The sequence below is a fragment of the Nycticebus coucang genome, chromosome 10 (assembly GCF_027406575.1).
Source record: "Nycticebus coucang isolate mNycCou1 chromosome 10, mNycCou1.pri, whole genome shotgun sequence".
Classification (NCBI taxonomy): Eukaryota; Metazoa; Chordata; class Mammalia; order Primates; family Lorisidae; genus Nycticebus; species Nycticebus coucang.
Genome location: NC_069789.1, coordinates 101,985,450 through 102,000,732, shown reverse-complemented (window position 1 = coordinate 102,000,732; position 15,283 = coordinate 101,985,450). Strand labels below are relative to the sequence as shown.

Here is a 15,283-nt window from a genome sequence, read left to right as displayed (position 1 = left end):
CTCATCAGATCTTGTAAGTCAATTTCATTGAATCCCTGCTATATACAGTATCATTATTTGATTAAATTTTTCATAATTAATCAAGATTGTGCATTGAGATCCTAATGTAGCACATGTCCTTTCCTACTCACAAAGTGTATGTTCATCAAATTATTCCTGACTCATGAAGATTTCTGAATTTTACTGGTCCAGTTATGGAGAGAGATTGTTGGGAAGTAGCCAGAGGAGGAAAGATGAATATAATAATGCATTCAAAGTCTATATTCCAGTTTACACTCACCCTGTAATTTTGTTCATGAACTTACTGCAGGTTTTATTTTAAACCATCCATGCTCTCTCCCAAATCAGGAACTTGGACATAGTTTTGACTTCCTTTGCTGGGATCACTTTCCCCAGTCTCTTCTGTAACCCAGCTCTCCACAGGTGTGTACGCCAACATCTCTTCCTGTAGCAAGTCCTCACTGGTACCCCATTTCAGGATAGACTAGTTCCTCCCATTTTTGGTTCTCGCAGGTACTCCTTACATGTTTCTCAGGTCCCTTTACTGTCCCTTGAGGCATGTAAACAACTGGAATGCAATAGTAATTTTCTACCTTTCTAAACTATAAGCTTAGATTCTGTAGGTTCTCTCTACTGCAGGGAAAAGAGCTCAAGAGACAAAGTCAGTTCATGATGTTCTCATCAACCCCTATCCCAGCTTGTCTTGCTCTCTGTCCTAAAAGATGCTGCATTCAGGACTCTTATCATATATGTATATTATATAACTTATTCTTCATGACAACCCCATAAGTATGATATTGTTCAGCTCATTTCACATATGACAATACTGATGTTTATAGATTTGGAAAACGTCTGTTAAAGAACACACAAGGGAGGGGGTACATGTTGCTTGCTGCACAGAAAGCCAATTACTGAGACAAAACTAGGATTGTCAACGAAGAAAAGATTTATTACAGGAGATGCATCTGCTGAGAGGGGGAGATCAGAACTGTCTCAAATAGGTCTCCCCGACCAACAGGGTCAGGGGCTTTTTATGAAGGTGAAAATGAATAATGCATAAGGGGAATGAAAATCATTATGTGTTTGAGGTAGAGTGTAGGTCACACAAGTACAGTGAGAAATCATGGTAATAGATACATCCCATGAACAAAAAATGGCAGATGTGTCCATCCCAGCATAGAGAAATTAATATTATAAGGGGCTAGGAGTTAATATTGCTCATTATTTCGGTCTTGGCCAGGCTCAGCAGGTGCTTTTGCATAACCCTCAGTGAAGTATTACTTATCTTGTCTTTTCTAGACAACTGGTGGTGTATGGTTTTGTAGTTATCTCATCACTGTAAAGAGGTACATTCCTGGGAAAGAAACTCAAAAGAGAATGCCTCAGTGCCACAGAAAGTTACAAAGTTCTGATCAGCATTCTTACTGGCCTGGGAACTTGAAACATAAGTGAACTATGAAAAAAAAATCCATAAAAAATGTTTTCTTTAATGGCTGAATAGTATTCCATGGTATACATATACCACAGCTTGTTAATCCATTCCTGGGTTGGTGGGCATTTAGGCTGTTTCCACATTTTGGCGATTGTAAATTGAGCTGTAATAAACAGTCTAGTACAAGTGTCCTTATGATAAAAGGATTTTTTTTCCTTCTGGGTAGATGCCCAGTAGAGACTTTACATCCTTCGTATTAACCTGGATGGAAGTGGAAGACATTATTCTTAGTAAAGCATCACAAGAATGGAGAAGCATGAATCCTATGTACTCAATTTTGATATCAGGACAATTAATGACAATTAAGGTTATGGGGGGAAGCAGAAAGAGGGATGGAGGGAGGGGGGTGGGGCCTTAGTGTGTGTCACACTTTATGGGGGCAAGACATGATTGCAAGAGGGACTTTACCTAACAATTGCAATCAGTGTAACTGGCTTATTGTACCCTCAATGAATCCCCAACAATAAAAAAAAAAAAATGTTTTCTTACTTATGGAGCTGGTTACATGTTCGTTCCAGTAAGAAAGAGCAGATTTTAACTTGTCTGAAGTATATTTAGATGTGCGTGTATATGTAACTATTTCAGAATACACATTGTAATGTTTGGCTTTTTTAAATAGCTGAACTCTGCAGCCTCCAATGAGGAGGCAGAAGAGAAGTCAGAGAATGCGCCAGTCAGGGGCAACGGTGTGGTAGCAGGCTCCTCCAGCCCCTCCACCCATGACATTTTTAACAAGTGGTACAACAGAAGTATATTACTGAAAGCTGGGAAGTGAGAAAAACTGTGGCAACTGGACGTCAAATGTAAATTGGAAAATATGGGTTTCAGTATTATAATTAATACTAGTAAAACTGTAACATTTTATAAATACCCTCTGATCTCACTTAAATGAAGCATAAAGATCCAGATCCTGGAAATTCCCTAAGTGAGACCTAGAATCCTGTAATTGTGACTAAGACTATTTAAGAATTATGGTTGCCTCACTTATACAGCAGCTCACCTGTCGTTATGCTGACACTTGCTACCCTTATCACCAAGTAGGCTTATCTACCCAGAAATAAGCTCAAGGGAAGTGCTTGACGATGCTGGGTCACATCAGTTCCTAACACAGGTTGAGCCAGGAATCTAAGATAAATGAACTTTCAATCATCTGCGTTTCAACCTTTCCAGACCAAAGACTGTAATGCTGGTTCCTGTGTCTGCTGAAATGCGGATAAAGGAAGCTATATTGATGCCAATATCCAGGGAGAAATTAACAGAAGAATGATCTTGTCAATAATTAAAAAACTTGTATATCACATTCAAATTATAGAGAAAAACTTTGTTCAGAAATAATACTTCTTTTCTTCATAAAATAATAATAAATCTTCCATATTTATTGTTCCAGAAGGGAGAAGCTGCCCGAGTAACACAGACATCCTCCACAAATTCCAGAGCTGGAGTGCTACCTGCCACCAATCTGTGTGTTTGCCCCACTGTTTGCCCCACTCAACAGTTTCTTAAGCAAGGTACCACGTTTCTGTTTCCTCTGCTTTTGTCTCCTTCAGACATAAGGGTTGATCAGAATTTTGAAAGGGATTCTCTGACTAAATGTAATTTCATTATCTTACTGGTTAACTTTCATCATTGATCAATGTATAATTGGACATGTCACTGGATTCTACCTTCTTCATTACTCATAAGATATGCATTCATGGTGTCATTTTGGTCTTCTAAAAGATTAGTGTCTGTTGTTGGTCCAAATATAGAGAGAGTATGAGGAGAGGTGTCCAGTCAAGCAGAGATGAATACAACTGTATGTTCATTTCTTACATTCCAGTTTCCTTCCATAACTTTCCACTACAATAATGAACATACATTAGGGTGGTTGTCCAAAAGTCCTTCTCCTTCCAATATAAGGTGTTTTAACATATGGTGCCTCCTTTTGTTTAGAATCCCTTGCTCTCTTCTCTTCATTGGCCCACAAATATTTCTGGATGGACCTAAATCCCTTCTTCAGCAAAACCTTCATGCTACACCCCTTCTGCAATAGAGCATGCCAAGTTTCCTGAACACAAGCCTTTATTTTCTTATACCTTTAACAAAATCTAATGATTCAGTGTATTTCAACCCTACTAGAAAAAAGGTCCAGATAATAGATTTTATGTCCAGGGGAAAAGCAGACAACAGTGCACAAATGAGTTGTACCTCTCTGTTCAAATTAAATCCATGCCTGCCATTGTTTTGCTATGATGTGACCAGTGTGGTCATGTCTTCCTGGGACAAAAACACAGTGAGTGTGGAGACAGCTGGGGATAAAATCAAGGAGAGCATTTCATCACTATTCTTTTACCTAGATCCTCACTAAGAGCCAAGCTGTACTCTGACCAGGCTACAGACACCTTCCCCACTCCACACATACAAGTTGAAGACCATATACAGGGATTTGTGGTTTGTGGTAGCTTTTTGGTTTTTAATGTGTTTGTCGGCGTTGATAGGTCTAAGAGTCCTATTTTCTCCTCAATAAAGTCTACATGTCTTATATGAGGGTCATCTTGATTTAGGTGGATGGACTTCATGCCTACTCATTACCAACTTAGACCCATTTATCTGGGATACTTCAGAAACATAAGTGGACATCCCAGGACAACATCCTAGAAAGAAATTTATTTCAGCTACATCTGGCTTAGAAGGGTCTTTATGGAGTTTTCCTAAGTCCCATCTTTCACTGTTGGCAATAGAACCATTCCTATAGCCATAGGAGTTATTTGGCCACATGTAAACCCCACTTGGCTTAGGAATCCCAGGCAGGGTCTCATGTCTCCTGCACGTAACCACCCTGTGTATTCATTTCTTCTTTAACATATTGCACTTCCACAGAAGACCTAGAAAATATGTCTGATCACTTCCTCTATAATTCACTAGCTCTCAAAGCAGTCCTTGTTCATATACATCATGGGTAATATGGTTTGTAATATGATTTCCCTAAGCCTCCTTATTAAATATCAGAAGCAGGCTATTCTTTTTTTTTTCTTAAATAACTTTTGTCATGACTCCCCTCAAGCAAAGAGCACAGAATGGTCAGGAAACCAATTAGAGATATTGCTGGTTTAAAATTACTGTACCGGGAAAAGAAACAAAATACTATTTTTATTCCCATTCATCATAACTTAATTTGGGGGTTTCACAAGATAGTCGACATAAATCCTGTCTGTGGATTGGGCAGACTTACAAACTTTACACACACCATGAAGTAACAAAGGCAATAGTGAAGCTTCTGGTAATTGATCACCGACTCAGTATAGGTGGAAGTAAAAATTGTATTTTATGGACATTATTCAATTCATTCTTTAATATATCCCTGTGATCACAGTAGGAAGATCACTTTCTAGGTAGCAAAAAAGTCTTTTTTGGACAGGTTAATTTTGGGATCCCCATAGGATATATACAAGCTATCCACATGGTGTGTAGATATTGAACATGGAAGATAATTTGGGCTGGGTCTTTGACTGAGTTATGTGATTGTAGACATATTTGTTAAAGTAGTGGCTGTAACTAATAGTAACTAAATAAAATAGTGATGTTGATGTAATTCATGTATGTAAATAGTGATATTGATATTGATATTGATCAATAGTGATACTCATGTAATTCATGTAAAATCCATTGTTTTATGTATTAATTAATTTAACTTATTTAATTCTTTATGATACACAGTGATCAGGAAAGAGAATTTAATTTGATGGTGATCAGCAGAGCTCCTATCACACTTAAATAATCAAGGATGCCCCTGAGTGAATCAGAACCAGCCTTAGTGAGAGACATACACTGCAGCAGACAGGGGTGGTTGGGGCTCCATGACAGAGGCCACACTGTCACAAAGACAGACACGTTCCTGTGGGTTTCCAGGAACACTAACAAAGCCTAATACTGGAATGAAAACAGCTCAGAAGCAAGGCTGACACATCCTGACACACAGTCATGCACGTGCTCTCAGATGGCTTTAGTGCAGGGGCCATACGTCAAGCATCACAAGTATTTCTTGACCAGGGATACCTTTTGTACTCTCCTCTCAACTTTCTACCCAAGGAGAACCTTCCCCTCAATTCCTTGCATTGGGTACCTCAGCTCCTTCCTCTTTGATGTTTCTCCAGCATCTCCTGTACTTCCCCTGTGTTCATGCTGGGTAGTACTGTGAACCCCATTTCACAGTCCCAACCAAGGGGAGAGGAGACATGACTCAAAGGGCAAGAACTCATCCAAGGAGGTAGGTGAGAGTGCGAAGAGAGTCCTTTACAGGGGAATAGAGGAGAAGAGGTTGATTGGGAGGAGACAGTATGAGTGAATGGAGAAATGAATTACCAACTGCCTTTCAACTGGTTAATCTGTATTTTTTTTTTCTTCAAGGTCATCAAGGAGGAGAATGCCAAAGAACAACCATTCAATCTAAATTTCACCTGAAGTCTTCCTCCTAAAAACATGGATGGCATTGATAATAATGTTTATGGAGTTAAGATATAAAAGCAAATAAAAAATGTGTGTGTGTGTGTATAGGTGAAATACAACAGTATGTACACCACCTACTATTCTAGGGAACAGAGTACTAAGGATGCTTTTTATTTTATACTGTTTACCTTTTTGTATTAACATGAGTTTTTGCATTTACGGCTTTCATAATTTGAAAAAAAAACATATTTTTTACAGAGAGAATGGGGATGTAAAACCCCATTCTTGGCAAGGTAAAACACCTCCAGAAAAAGGGAAAAACAGAGAAATAAGTTGATCAAGGCAGAATGAATACAGTTTACATAGCTTACATTTAAGCCAGCAGCTAAATTACTTATCTGAGAAGTTCCTGTTTTTTCTAGAAGAGTGACTTGTATGTAAGAGATACAGTTGCAAACACCCCTGCTGGGTCTGTAAACACTCTGAAGAATAATGGCCATAGAGGAAGCTACATGCAGGGCCCAGGAAGGAACATAAGCAGGCCATCCCCTGCCCAGTCAGCAGTCAAAGCAAATACCCATTGTGGGGATTTGTATTAGGGCCAGAGCAGAGATTAAGGGAACTGCTTGAGCCCTGAAATAAGGGCAGGAGGGTTTGTAGCCTAATCACACAGGGAGATGCTTTCAGGTGGCTATCAGAAGAAAATTCTTCTTTTCCACCAATTCTTCAGAGGAGCCTGATGCCATTGGGTCTGCTCCACAGAGAAATAGAGGGGAATAACCTCCCCCAAGGAATGTGTGTTTGTGTAACCACAGACAGGAAGCTGCCCCACACAAGGCTCAGGTTTTGGATTTCTCAAGGCTGTTCAGACCCTTGAAGTTAATGATTATAGATAGAATAAGACCTAACATGCTTATTCAGAGAAACTGCTGATGTTTTTGTTCCCTTCCTTGGCTTACCCTCTGGGCTAAAAGAGGAAATCACCTTCAATAAAAGCTGACTGGAACAAACACTCAGGGCCACTTGCTGGAACCCTACAAGCTAGCAGTGGTCCTCTGTGTTCCCACCTTTGAAAACTCTATTCCATGTGTCCTGTCTCATTATCTCTTGCCACTTTTAACTTTATTTGTCTTCAGTCAACCACCACCAATTCTAAAAGTCTTAAAGGACCGTACCCCTGGGGCAGAATCCTGCGTTGTTTTTTTTTCTTTCTTAAATAGTGTTTCCCAACAGTGTCTTTAATCCATTTATGACTTTCTGGGATATCCTAGGAGGTATTTGCAAACTGCAGATTCCCCTTCCCCCAACCACAGGCCACAGGTTTTACAATTTGTTGCTGGCAAGGCTGAAACTTTGGCTGTGACAGCTCTGCTCCTGTTGTGAGCTGCCCCTGGCCTCAGAATATCACGTGGAGGTCCCGCCCCCAACTCCACTCCACCTGCATGGAGACAACAAAGCTGGTCCTCAGGTACCCCTACACCATGTATCCCCAAAAGGGAGCTTTGGGAGCTGTGTACCTGAAGGACCACAGGAAAAAGCAGTGGTTCATTGAAACAGTCAGTGGTGATGGGAAGCAGTGAGCTCCACATCCTGGGGTTTCTGGATCTGATTCCAGCCTGTGAATTTTAGTTTCCAAATTGCCTTAAATCCTTGTTGAGTGGGTGAGTGAAATAAGCTGCCGCATAGCTTTGACAAGCCCTAAAGGGGCATGGTGAACGCCATAACCTGAGGCCCTTGAAAATGTTATCAGCCAGCCTGTTTTAGTATACAAATAGACTCAATCCCTGCTGAGCCAGCTACCTGTGTATCAAGCAGCTGTTTGACTCTGACAGGTTCTGGAAGGGATGGGTGAATGTGGGGTGAACTCCACATTCTGGGGCCTCTGAACTTGAAATCAGCCCCTCAGATTAAGCATCCAAATGGTCCTAATAATCTACTGAGTGGTTTATAGAACAAATAGCTGCCTTGAATCTGGAATAAGAGTAAAGAGTCCAGCCCTTAGGACCCATCAAACTGATACCGGCCCACCAGATCAGGCAGCCACATAGCCCCCATACCCACTGAACAGCTGGTAGAATGCGGAGCTGTCATTTGGCACTGGCAAATCCTAGAAGGGGTGTGGAGACCTCTGCATTTTGGGGTAGCCCATGCTATCACCATCCCATCTGACTGGACATCTAAATGGTCCCAGAGCTCACTCAACAGCACTATTGCTGGCAGAGAGGTATGCTGCTACTTGGTCAGCCCAACCACCACCTTCCAGGTCCCAACTTTCTCTTAGGGGCTACCTAAGTAAGCTCAACTAGAATATTTGTCAACAAAAATTTAGGGACATCTTATCATTTTAGCTTAAACATTAAAAAATAATTGAAAGCAAACATGGGAAAGGATCAGCAGAGGAACCCTGTCAACATGAAAAATCAGAGCAGATCAACTCCCCCAAGAGATTACAAGGGGGAGAAAATACTATCCATAAAGAATTCGTCAAAATGACAGAAATAGGATTCAGAATATGACAAATGGAATTGAAGAGATGTTGGAAAAAGAAGTCCAAAAACTGTCTTGAGAAATCAACAAAATGACAAAGTCAGAAAGAATCTGGAAATAATTAGAAAGGATACAGGAAAGCTTAAGGAACTGAATGAGGCATTCAAGGAGTTTCAAAACACAGTGGAGAGTCTGAGCAACTGAGAAGAATGTGGAGAAGAAAAATCTTAGAATTCAAAGAAGACTTTGTAAGTAACCCAATCATTCAAAGCGGCAGAACACAGTGCTCCGGTTGCGCAATTGGTTAGCACACAGTACTAGTATGCTGATGCAAGCAGAGCAAAGAGGCAGAACAGAAGAGAGCAAAAGCACACAATCACTTAGAGACATATGGAACTATGCAAAGTGTGCTGATACATGAATTATAGGTATACTTGAAGAGAGTGCCAAAAGCATGGAAGCTCTACTTCATTCATTATTTAGGACTTGTCTTAGGCACTCTTTGGTCTCTCAACTGTATCTTAGTTTCAGATTTCTATGTTACCCAGTTTTCTATATTGTTGAGATTCTCTGTCCACAATTACTACAAATTTAATGGAGGTAAAGACAGGCAAAGTGAAAAGATGATGAAATGGTTTAAGTGTAGCCCTAACGGCTAGACAAAATATGCCCAGGGATATTCCCAAAATGCAAAGGTAAATTAGTTCCATAAAACTGGCTTCAAAGGATATTCAGATAAAGTCTGCCTTCTCTGTTATCAGTATAGAAGAAAAAACAGAGTGGAAAAAAAAAGCCAAGGGCATCATAACATTCTATCCTATCTCACTAATAGTTTTTCATTTCATACATAGTGGTACCAAAGAAATATTTTTAGAAAAGCATCTCTGCCCACTATGTATATCTCATTTTTCTTAATAATTAGATGCAAGTTTTAATTTCTTGCTTCATTTATTCTTCTCAACGTTTTATTTTATCTTATAGGCTTTTATAGACTTTGACCATACTCCTTCTCAGCTTAAGTGTTCCAGGCTTACGTGACCTCATATTTGTCATCCCTCTTTCCATCTACTATGTTGCCCATCTAATGATCATCTCTGTTTTCATCTAAGAATTCTCCAGGTCACCGCTACCTTCTATAAGGTGAAGTCACAAGTAGAATGTGTAGGACATGGTACTCTGTGTGCAGACATAACTATGGTTATGCAAGAAAAGAACTTACCATAAAGAATGGAAGATGAAACCTACAGAAAACAAAATGAAAGCTGTTTTTTTCACATAATAGTCAGGGCAGGCAGAGGTACTAATAGATTTACCACATTCAATGAGGCCTAGGAATGACCTACAAGGAATTTTATAACTATAAGGGAAGTTAATTGATTTTTTTTCTATAGAGCAGTTGGTTGCTTTGGCACATTTTGTAAAGTTACTGCTAAGTAGTAGCTATGCATAAGAACTACATTTTCTAACAACCTGGGAAAATATAGTGCACATCACAGTCCCTTCTGCAAAATGCCTTAGATCCAGCCTACCAGTTTCTATCTATATAGCATTATGGTTTATATTACCACCTGCAAAGTCTCATTTAGCTTTCCTAAAAATATTGTGATGGAAACCATGATTTCTTCGTGTTTACACACACACACACAGGCAAACATTGTGCAAAAGATGTCATAATTTTTGCTTTTAGAGTTGAACTTAAGTATTTAAAATTGTTGTATTTGGGGGCTCTCATTTTGGGAAGTCCTTGTGTAAGATCCTCCTCTGTTGGCCACTTTAGAACCTAAAGACATAAGGCAAGGATATAAAAATTGCATTTAGGGGGTGGTGCCTGTGGCTCAAGGAGTAGGGCACCAGTCCCATATGCTGGAGGTGGCGGGTTCAAACCCAGCCCCGGCCAAAAACCACAAAAAAAAAAAAAAATTGCATTTAGGGAAGAAACTCAGGAATATAAAAAATATATACTTCTGGCAGTGCCTGTGACTCAAAGGAGTAAGGTGCTGGCTCCATATACCACAGGTGGCAGGTTCAAACCTGGCCTGGGTAAAAAAAAAAAACTATATATATATATATATATATATACACTTCAGATGGAGATATTTAGTGATTTACCAGTTATATGAAAAACAGTTATTATGTGTGGGTAATTGATACTGTCATCAGTTCAAAGAAATAAAAGGATAAAGAATATTTGAATTTGAAGGAGAGTATCTGTGAATAGAAGAAACCCTTTAAGAAAAAAGTGTTCTCTGGGCCTTCAGTGGGCTGGAGAAAGGAAGGCAAAATACAAACTGTGAGGAAGACCCAAAATGCCCAACATCCCAGCTTATGATTGTTCAGTGCTACAATTGCTTTATTTTCAAGCCTTCGATAAAATGTGAGAGCAACACACACTGTATAAATGCAGGTTTGAGAAGTTAACATTGAAATTTTCTGTCTATGTTCACTGCAAATAAACTAGGGGCAAAGACATGCAAGGGAAAAGATGATAAATGGTAAGTGGTAGCCCTAAGGGCTGGAACAAGAGATGGAAAACAAATGCATAAATGGATTTGTGGAATTTGTAACAAAGTCTGCCTAAAAGCAATTCTCCTTAGAAGAGGACAGAGAGGCAGGTGCACTACATTAGCAAACAAATTCCAATAGATGCACTTTGGGCCTTATCTCGCTGTTGTCAGGAAAGGAAAGGCCCAGACTGGGCAGAGAGAGGCACTAGTCCTCTCACATTACCTTTCTCCTCTTTCTGAAGACTTTTTGCCACATGCATGCAATTCAACTTCTGCAAAACACAAATGGTCTTCATCACTGTAGACACCACACCAGCATTTTGAGTCATCAAGTTAGCTACCTCTGTTATATTTGTAGTTCTAGTTGGCCTGTAGGAATATTAAACTCATCTGGAGCAGAACCCACTCTCAATAGCCAGTCTGTGAATCTCAGCCCATCCTCCACAAGCAGATTTTTCTGGCTTGGTGGGGCCACTTCTGCCCCTCCCTAAGTAGCTTTCCCCAGTAGCCTGAGAGCTTCCCCTTGTCCCCTGCACAGTATTAAGAAACAGGGTGAAAAGATGCCTGCAAAGGAGCACATCACCAGCTCTCTAGCAATGGATCGCAGCCAAAATGAAAATTTTACTGAAGTGACAGATAAAGAATTCCAAATATGAATTGTAAGGAAGACCAATAAAATCCAAGAGGAAGTAGAAAACTAACTCTAAGAAACAAGAAAAACATTCAGGAAATGAATGAAAACTTTCTTAAAGAGATAGGTGTATTTTTAAAAGAATTTCTGGAAATAAAATTCATACAGGGAAATAAAAATCAGTGTGGAAATTTTTAAGAATTGACTAGACCAAGCAGAAAAAAGAATTTCAGAGCTTGAAGACAACTCTTTTTCTCCAACCCAGTCAAAAATAAAGAACAAACAATCAAGAGAAATGAAGAAAACCTTCAAGAAATATAGCAATCATAGATATCCTAGAAGGTGAAGGAAAAAAAGCACAAGATTCATTGCAAAGAAGGAATCACCAAGACTTACAGTCATCATAATTCTCCACTTAAAAGACGTAGATTGGCTTAATGGCTGAAAAAGACACAACCCAAATAACTTCTGTCTCCAGGCGACACATCTAACCCACAAGGACTCACACAGATTCAAGGTGAAAGAGTGGGAAAAAAATATTCCATGGAAGTGGAACCTGAAAGCAAGCAGGAGTCATCCTTATATCAGATCAAACAGACTTTAAATTAACGATGGTTAAAAAAATACAAAAAGTGGGTGCGCCTGTGGCTCAAAGGAGTAGAGTGCCGGCCCCATATGCCAGAGGTGGCAGTTTCAAACCCAGCCCTGGCCAAAAGCTGCAAAAAAAAAAAAAAAATACAAAAAGGTCATTATATAATGCTAAAGGTAGAAATTCACCAAGACAGAACAATCCTACATATACATGCACCTAACACAGGAGATTCCCCTTTCATAAAGATAATTTTTCTAGATCTATGCAAATAAATAAACAGTGGTATCTTAATATTGGGATCTTCAGAACTTCACTGACAGGGCTGGACAGATCACTGAAGTAAAAAATTAAAAAAAAAAATAAAGAGAGAGAGAGAGCACTCTGGAACAAATGCACCTAACTTATACAGAACGTTCTACCAAAAAGTGACTTAGTATAAATTTTTTTTCATCAGCACATGAAATGTTTTGCAAGACTGGTCCTGCAATAGGTGACAATACAAGTTTCAGCAAATTAAAAAAAATTCAAATCATACCATGTGTCTTCATAGACCACATGGACTAAAACTAGAAATGAATTTCAAGAGAAATATTCAAATGCACACACAATCATGGAATTTCAACCACCTGGAATGATTCATAGGTCAAAGATGAAGTTAAGATGGAAATCAAAAGATTCCTTTAAGCGGATGTCAAGGGAAACATAAGCTTTGAAAACATATAGGACTCAGGAACGCAACTCCAAGAGGAAAGTTCATAGCCTTAAATGCCTACCTTTAAAAGTTAAAAAAGAAGTTACAAATTAATGACTTCATGTGCCTCAAATGCCACAGGAACCATATGGGAAGACTGGGCAACTGTCATAGTGGGTTCTAGGTCTGTGGGGAGAACCTTGGCTGACCAGAAACTATGGCCCACCGAGGTATACCCTGCTGAGACAAATCTCTGGCTGTGTGACTGAGCATCAGCATTCAGCACAGTGGTACAGCAGCCTTCCTGCCCCAATATGGGTAGCTCTGCCTCTGATATCCCCAGAGTCAGCTCTGAAGCTCTTCCTATGCCAAAGTCTGAGTCCAAAACCCCTTCTGGGCCTGTGATTCCATGCCTACAACTCTTGAGTTGTGCCTGGACATCAAGACCCTACAGGTGAGGCCCAGCAGAAATGGGCCAGCCAGCAGAAATTCCCAAAGGTCCAACAGTTCACTCAGAACAACCCTAGCCTGAGAAACCATCACTTCTAAACCTAGTTTGAAAGACTCCCCAGGAAAGGAGAATAGGTACCTTGCAATTCTATTAGCCTAGAGCCAAGAGAAGAGGAGACAAATAAGAAGAATCAGAATCAGGAGCCAAATAAGAACTGGGGAAACATGAGAAAAAAAAATAGTTTGATACTCATAAGAGAACATGATGAGCTGTAGCAATTTACTCCACCCAGAAGAAACTTGGTGAAATAACAGAAATGGAGTTCAGAATATGGATGGCAAATAAAATGAATGGGATTGAAAAGAAAGTTGAGGAGTAGCTGCGGCAGCCGCGCCAGCATCCAGCGGCGGAGCCAGCACTTACAGCACGTTGCTTTACTTTTTGCTGCACCAACACAGTCATTATCCAAAGAGAAAGTCCACAGGCACAAGAACTTAAAGAGCAAGAGGAAGTGAAAGGAAAATTAGGGCAAGCAAACAGATAAAAGAAATCACTCATGAGGAAGAATCAGCAGAAAACTCCAGGCAACATGAAGAACCAGTCAAGAACAACCCCACCAAGGGACCATGAGGTAGCTACTGCAGATGATTCCACCAGTATAGAAATGTTAGGAATGACAGAAAGGGAATTTAGAATACACATGTTGAAAACAATGAAAGAAATGATGGAAACAATGAAGGAAATTGCTAATAAAGTGGAAAATAACCAAAAGGAAATCCAAAAACAGAATCAAATAAGAGATGAACGATATGAAGAATATAAAAAGGATATAGCAGACCTGAAGGAACTGAAACAGTCAATTAGGGAACTTAAAGATGCAATGGAAAGTATCAGCAACAGGTTAGACCATGCAGAAGAAAGAATTTCAGAGGTAGAAGACAAAGTTCTTGAGATAACTCAGACAGTAAAAGAGGCAGAAAAGAAGAGAGAGAAAGCAGAACGTTCACTGTCAGAATTATGGGACTTTACGAAGCGTTCCAACATACGAGTTATAGGAATTCCAGAAGGGGAAGAAGAATGCCCCAGAGGAATGGAAGCCATACTAGAGAATATTATAAAAGAAAATTTCCCAAACATCACCAAAGATTCTGACACACTGCTTTCAGAGGGATATCGGACCCCGGGTCGCCTCAATTCTAACCGAACATCTCCAAGACACATTGTGATGAACCTGTCCAAAGTCAAGACAAAAGAAAAGATTCTGCAAGCTGCCAGGAGTAAGCGCCAGTTGACATACAGGGGCAAATCCATCAGAGTTACCACAGACTTCTCTAATGAAACTTTCCAAGCAAGAAGACAATGGTCATCTACCTTTAATCTACTTAAACAGAACAATTTTCAGCCCAGAATTCTGTACCCTGCTAAGCTAAGCTTCAAAATTGACGGAGAAATCAAATCATTTACGGATATACAAACATTGAGGAAATTCGCCACAACAAGACCAGCTCAACAGGAAATACTTCAACCTGTTCTGCACACTTACCACCACAATGGATCAGCAGCAAAGTAAGAACTCAGAAATCAAAGGACAGAACCTAACCTCCACACTGATGCAAAAGATAAAACTAAGCAATGGACTCTCACCAAATAAGACGAATAGAATACTACCACACTTATCCATTATCTCAATAAATGTTAATGGCTTGAATTCCCCACTGAAGAGACATAGATTGGCTGACTGGATTAAAAAACACAAGCCATCCATTTGCTGTCTGCAAGAAACACACCTGGCTTCAAAAGACAAATTAAAGCTCCGAGTCAAGGGTTGGAAGACAATTTTTCAGGCAAATGGAATTCAGAAGAAAAGAGGAGTTGCAATCTTATTTTCAGATATATGTGGATTTAAAGCAACTAAAGTCAAAAAAGACAAAGATGGTCACTTTATATTGGTCAAGGGAAAACTACAACAAGAAGACATTTCAATTCTAAATATTTATGCACCCAATTTAA

At 39.6% G+C, this 15,283-nt stretch overlaps 1 protein-coding gene across 2 annotated transcripts in view; it reads left to right on the top strand.

Annotated features, from left to right (window-relative positions):
- LOC128596034 (mucin-4-like) overlaps window positions 1-6,990 on the top strand; it is a 55,447-nt gene extending 48,457 nt beyond the window's left edge. The window contains exons 8-9 of one of the 2 annotated variants that reach the window (XM_053605374.1): window positions 2,880-3,000; window positions 5,879-6,990. In XM_053605374.1, coding sequence (XP_053461349.1) covers window positions 2,880-3,000; window positions 5,879-5,946 — 189 coding nt within the window. In that variant the 3' untranslated portion in view covers window positions 5,947-6,990. The remainder of the gene's footprint in view (window positions 1-2,879; window positions 3,001-5,878) is intronic. The other variant, XM_053605375.1, reaches the window with a different exon arrangement.
- The last annotated feature ends 8,293 nt before the right edge of the window (window positions 6,991-15,283 follow it).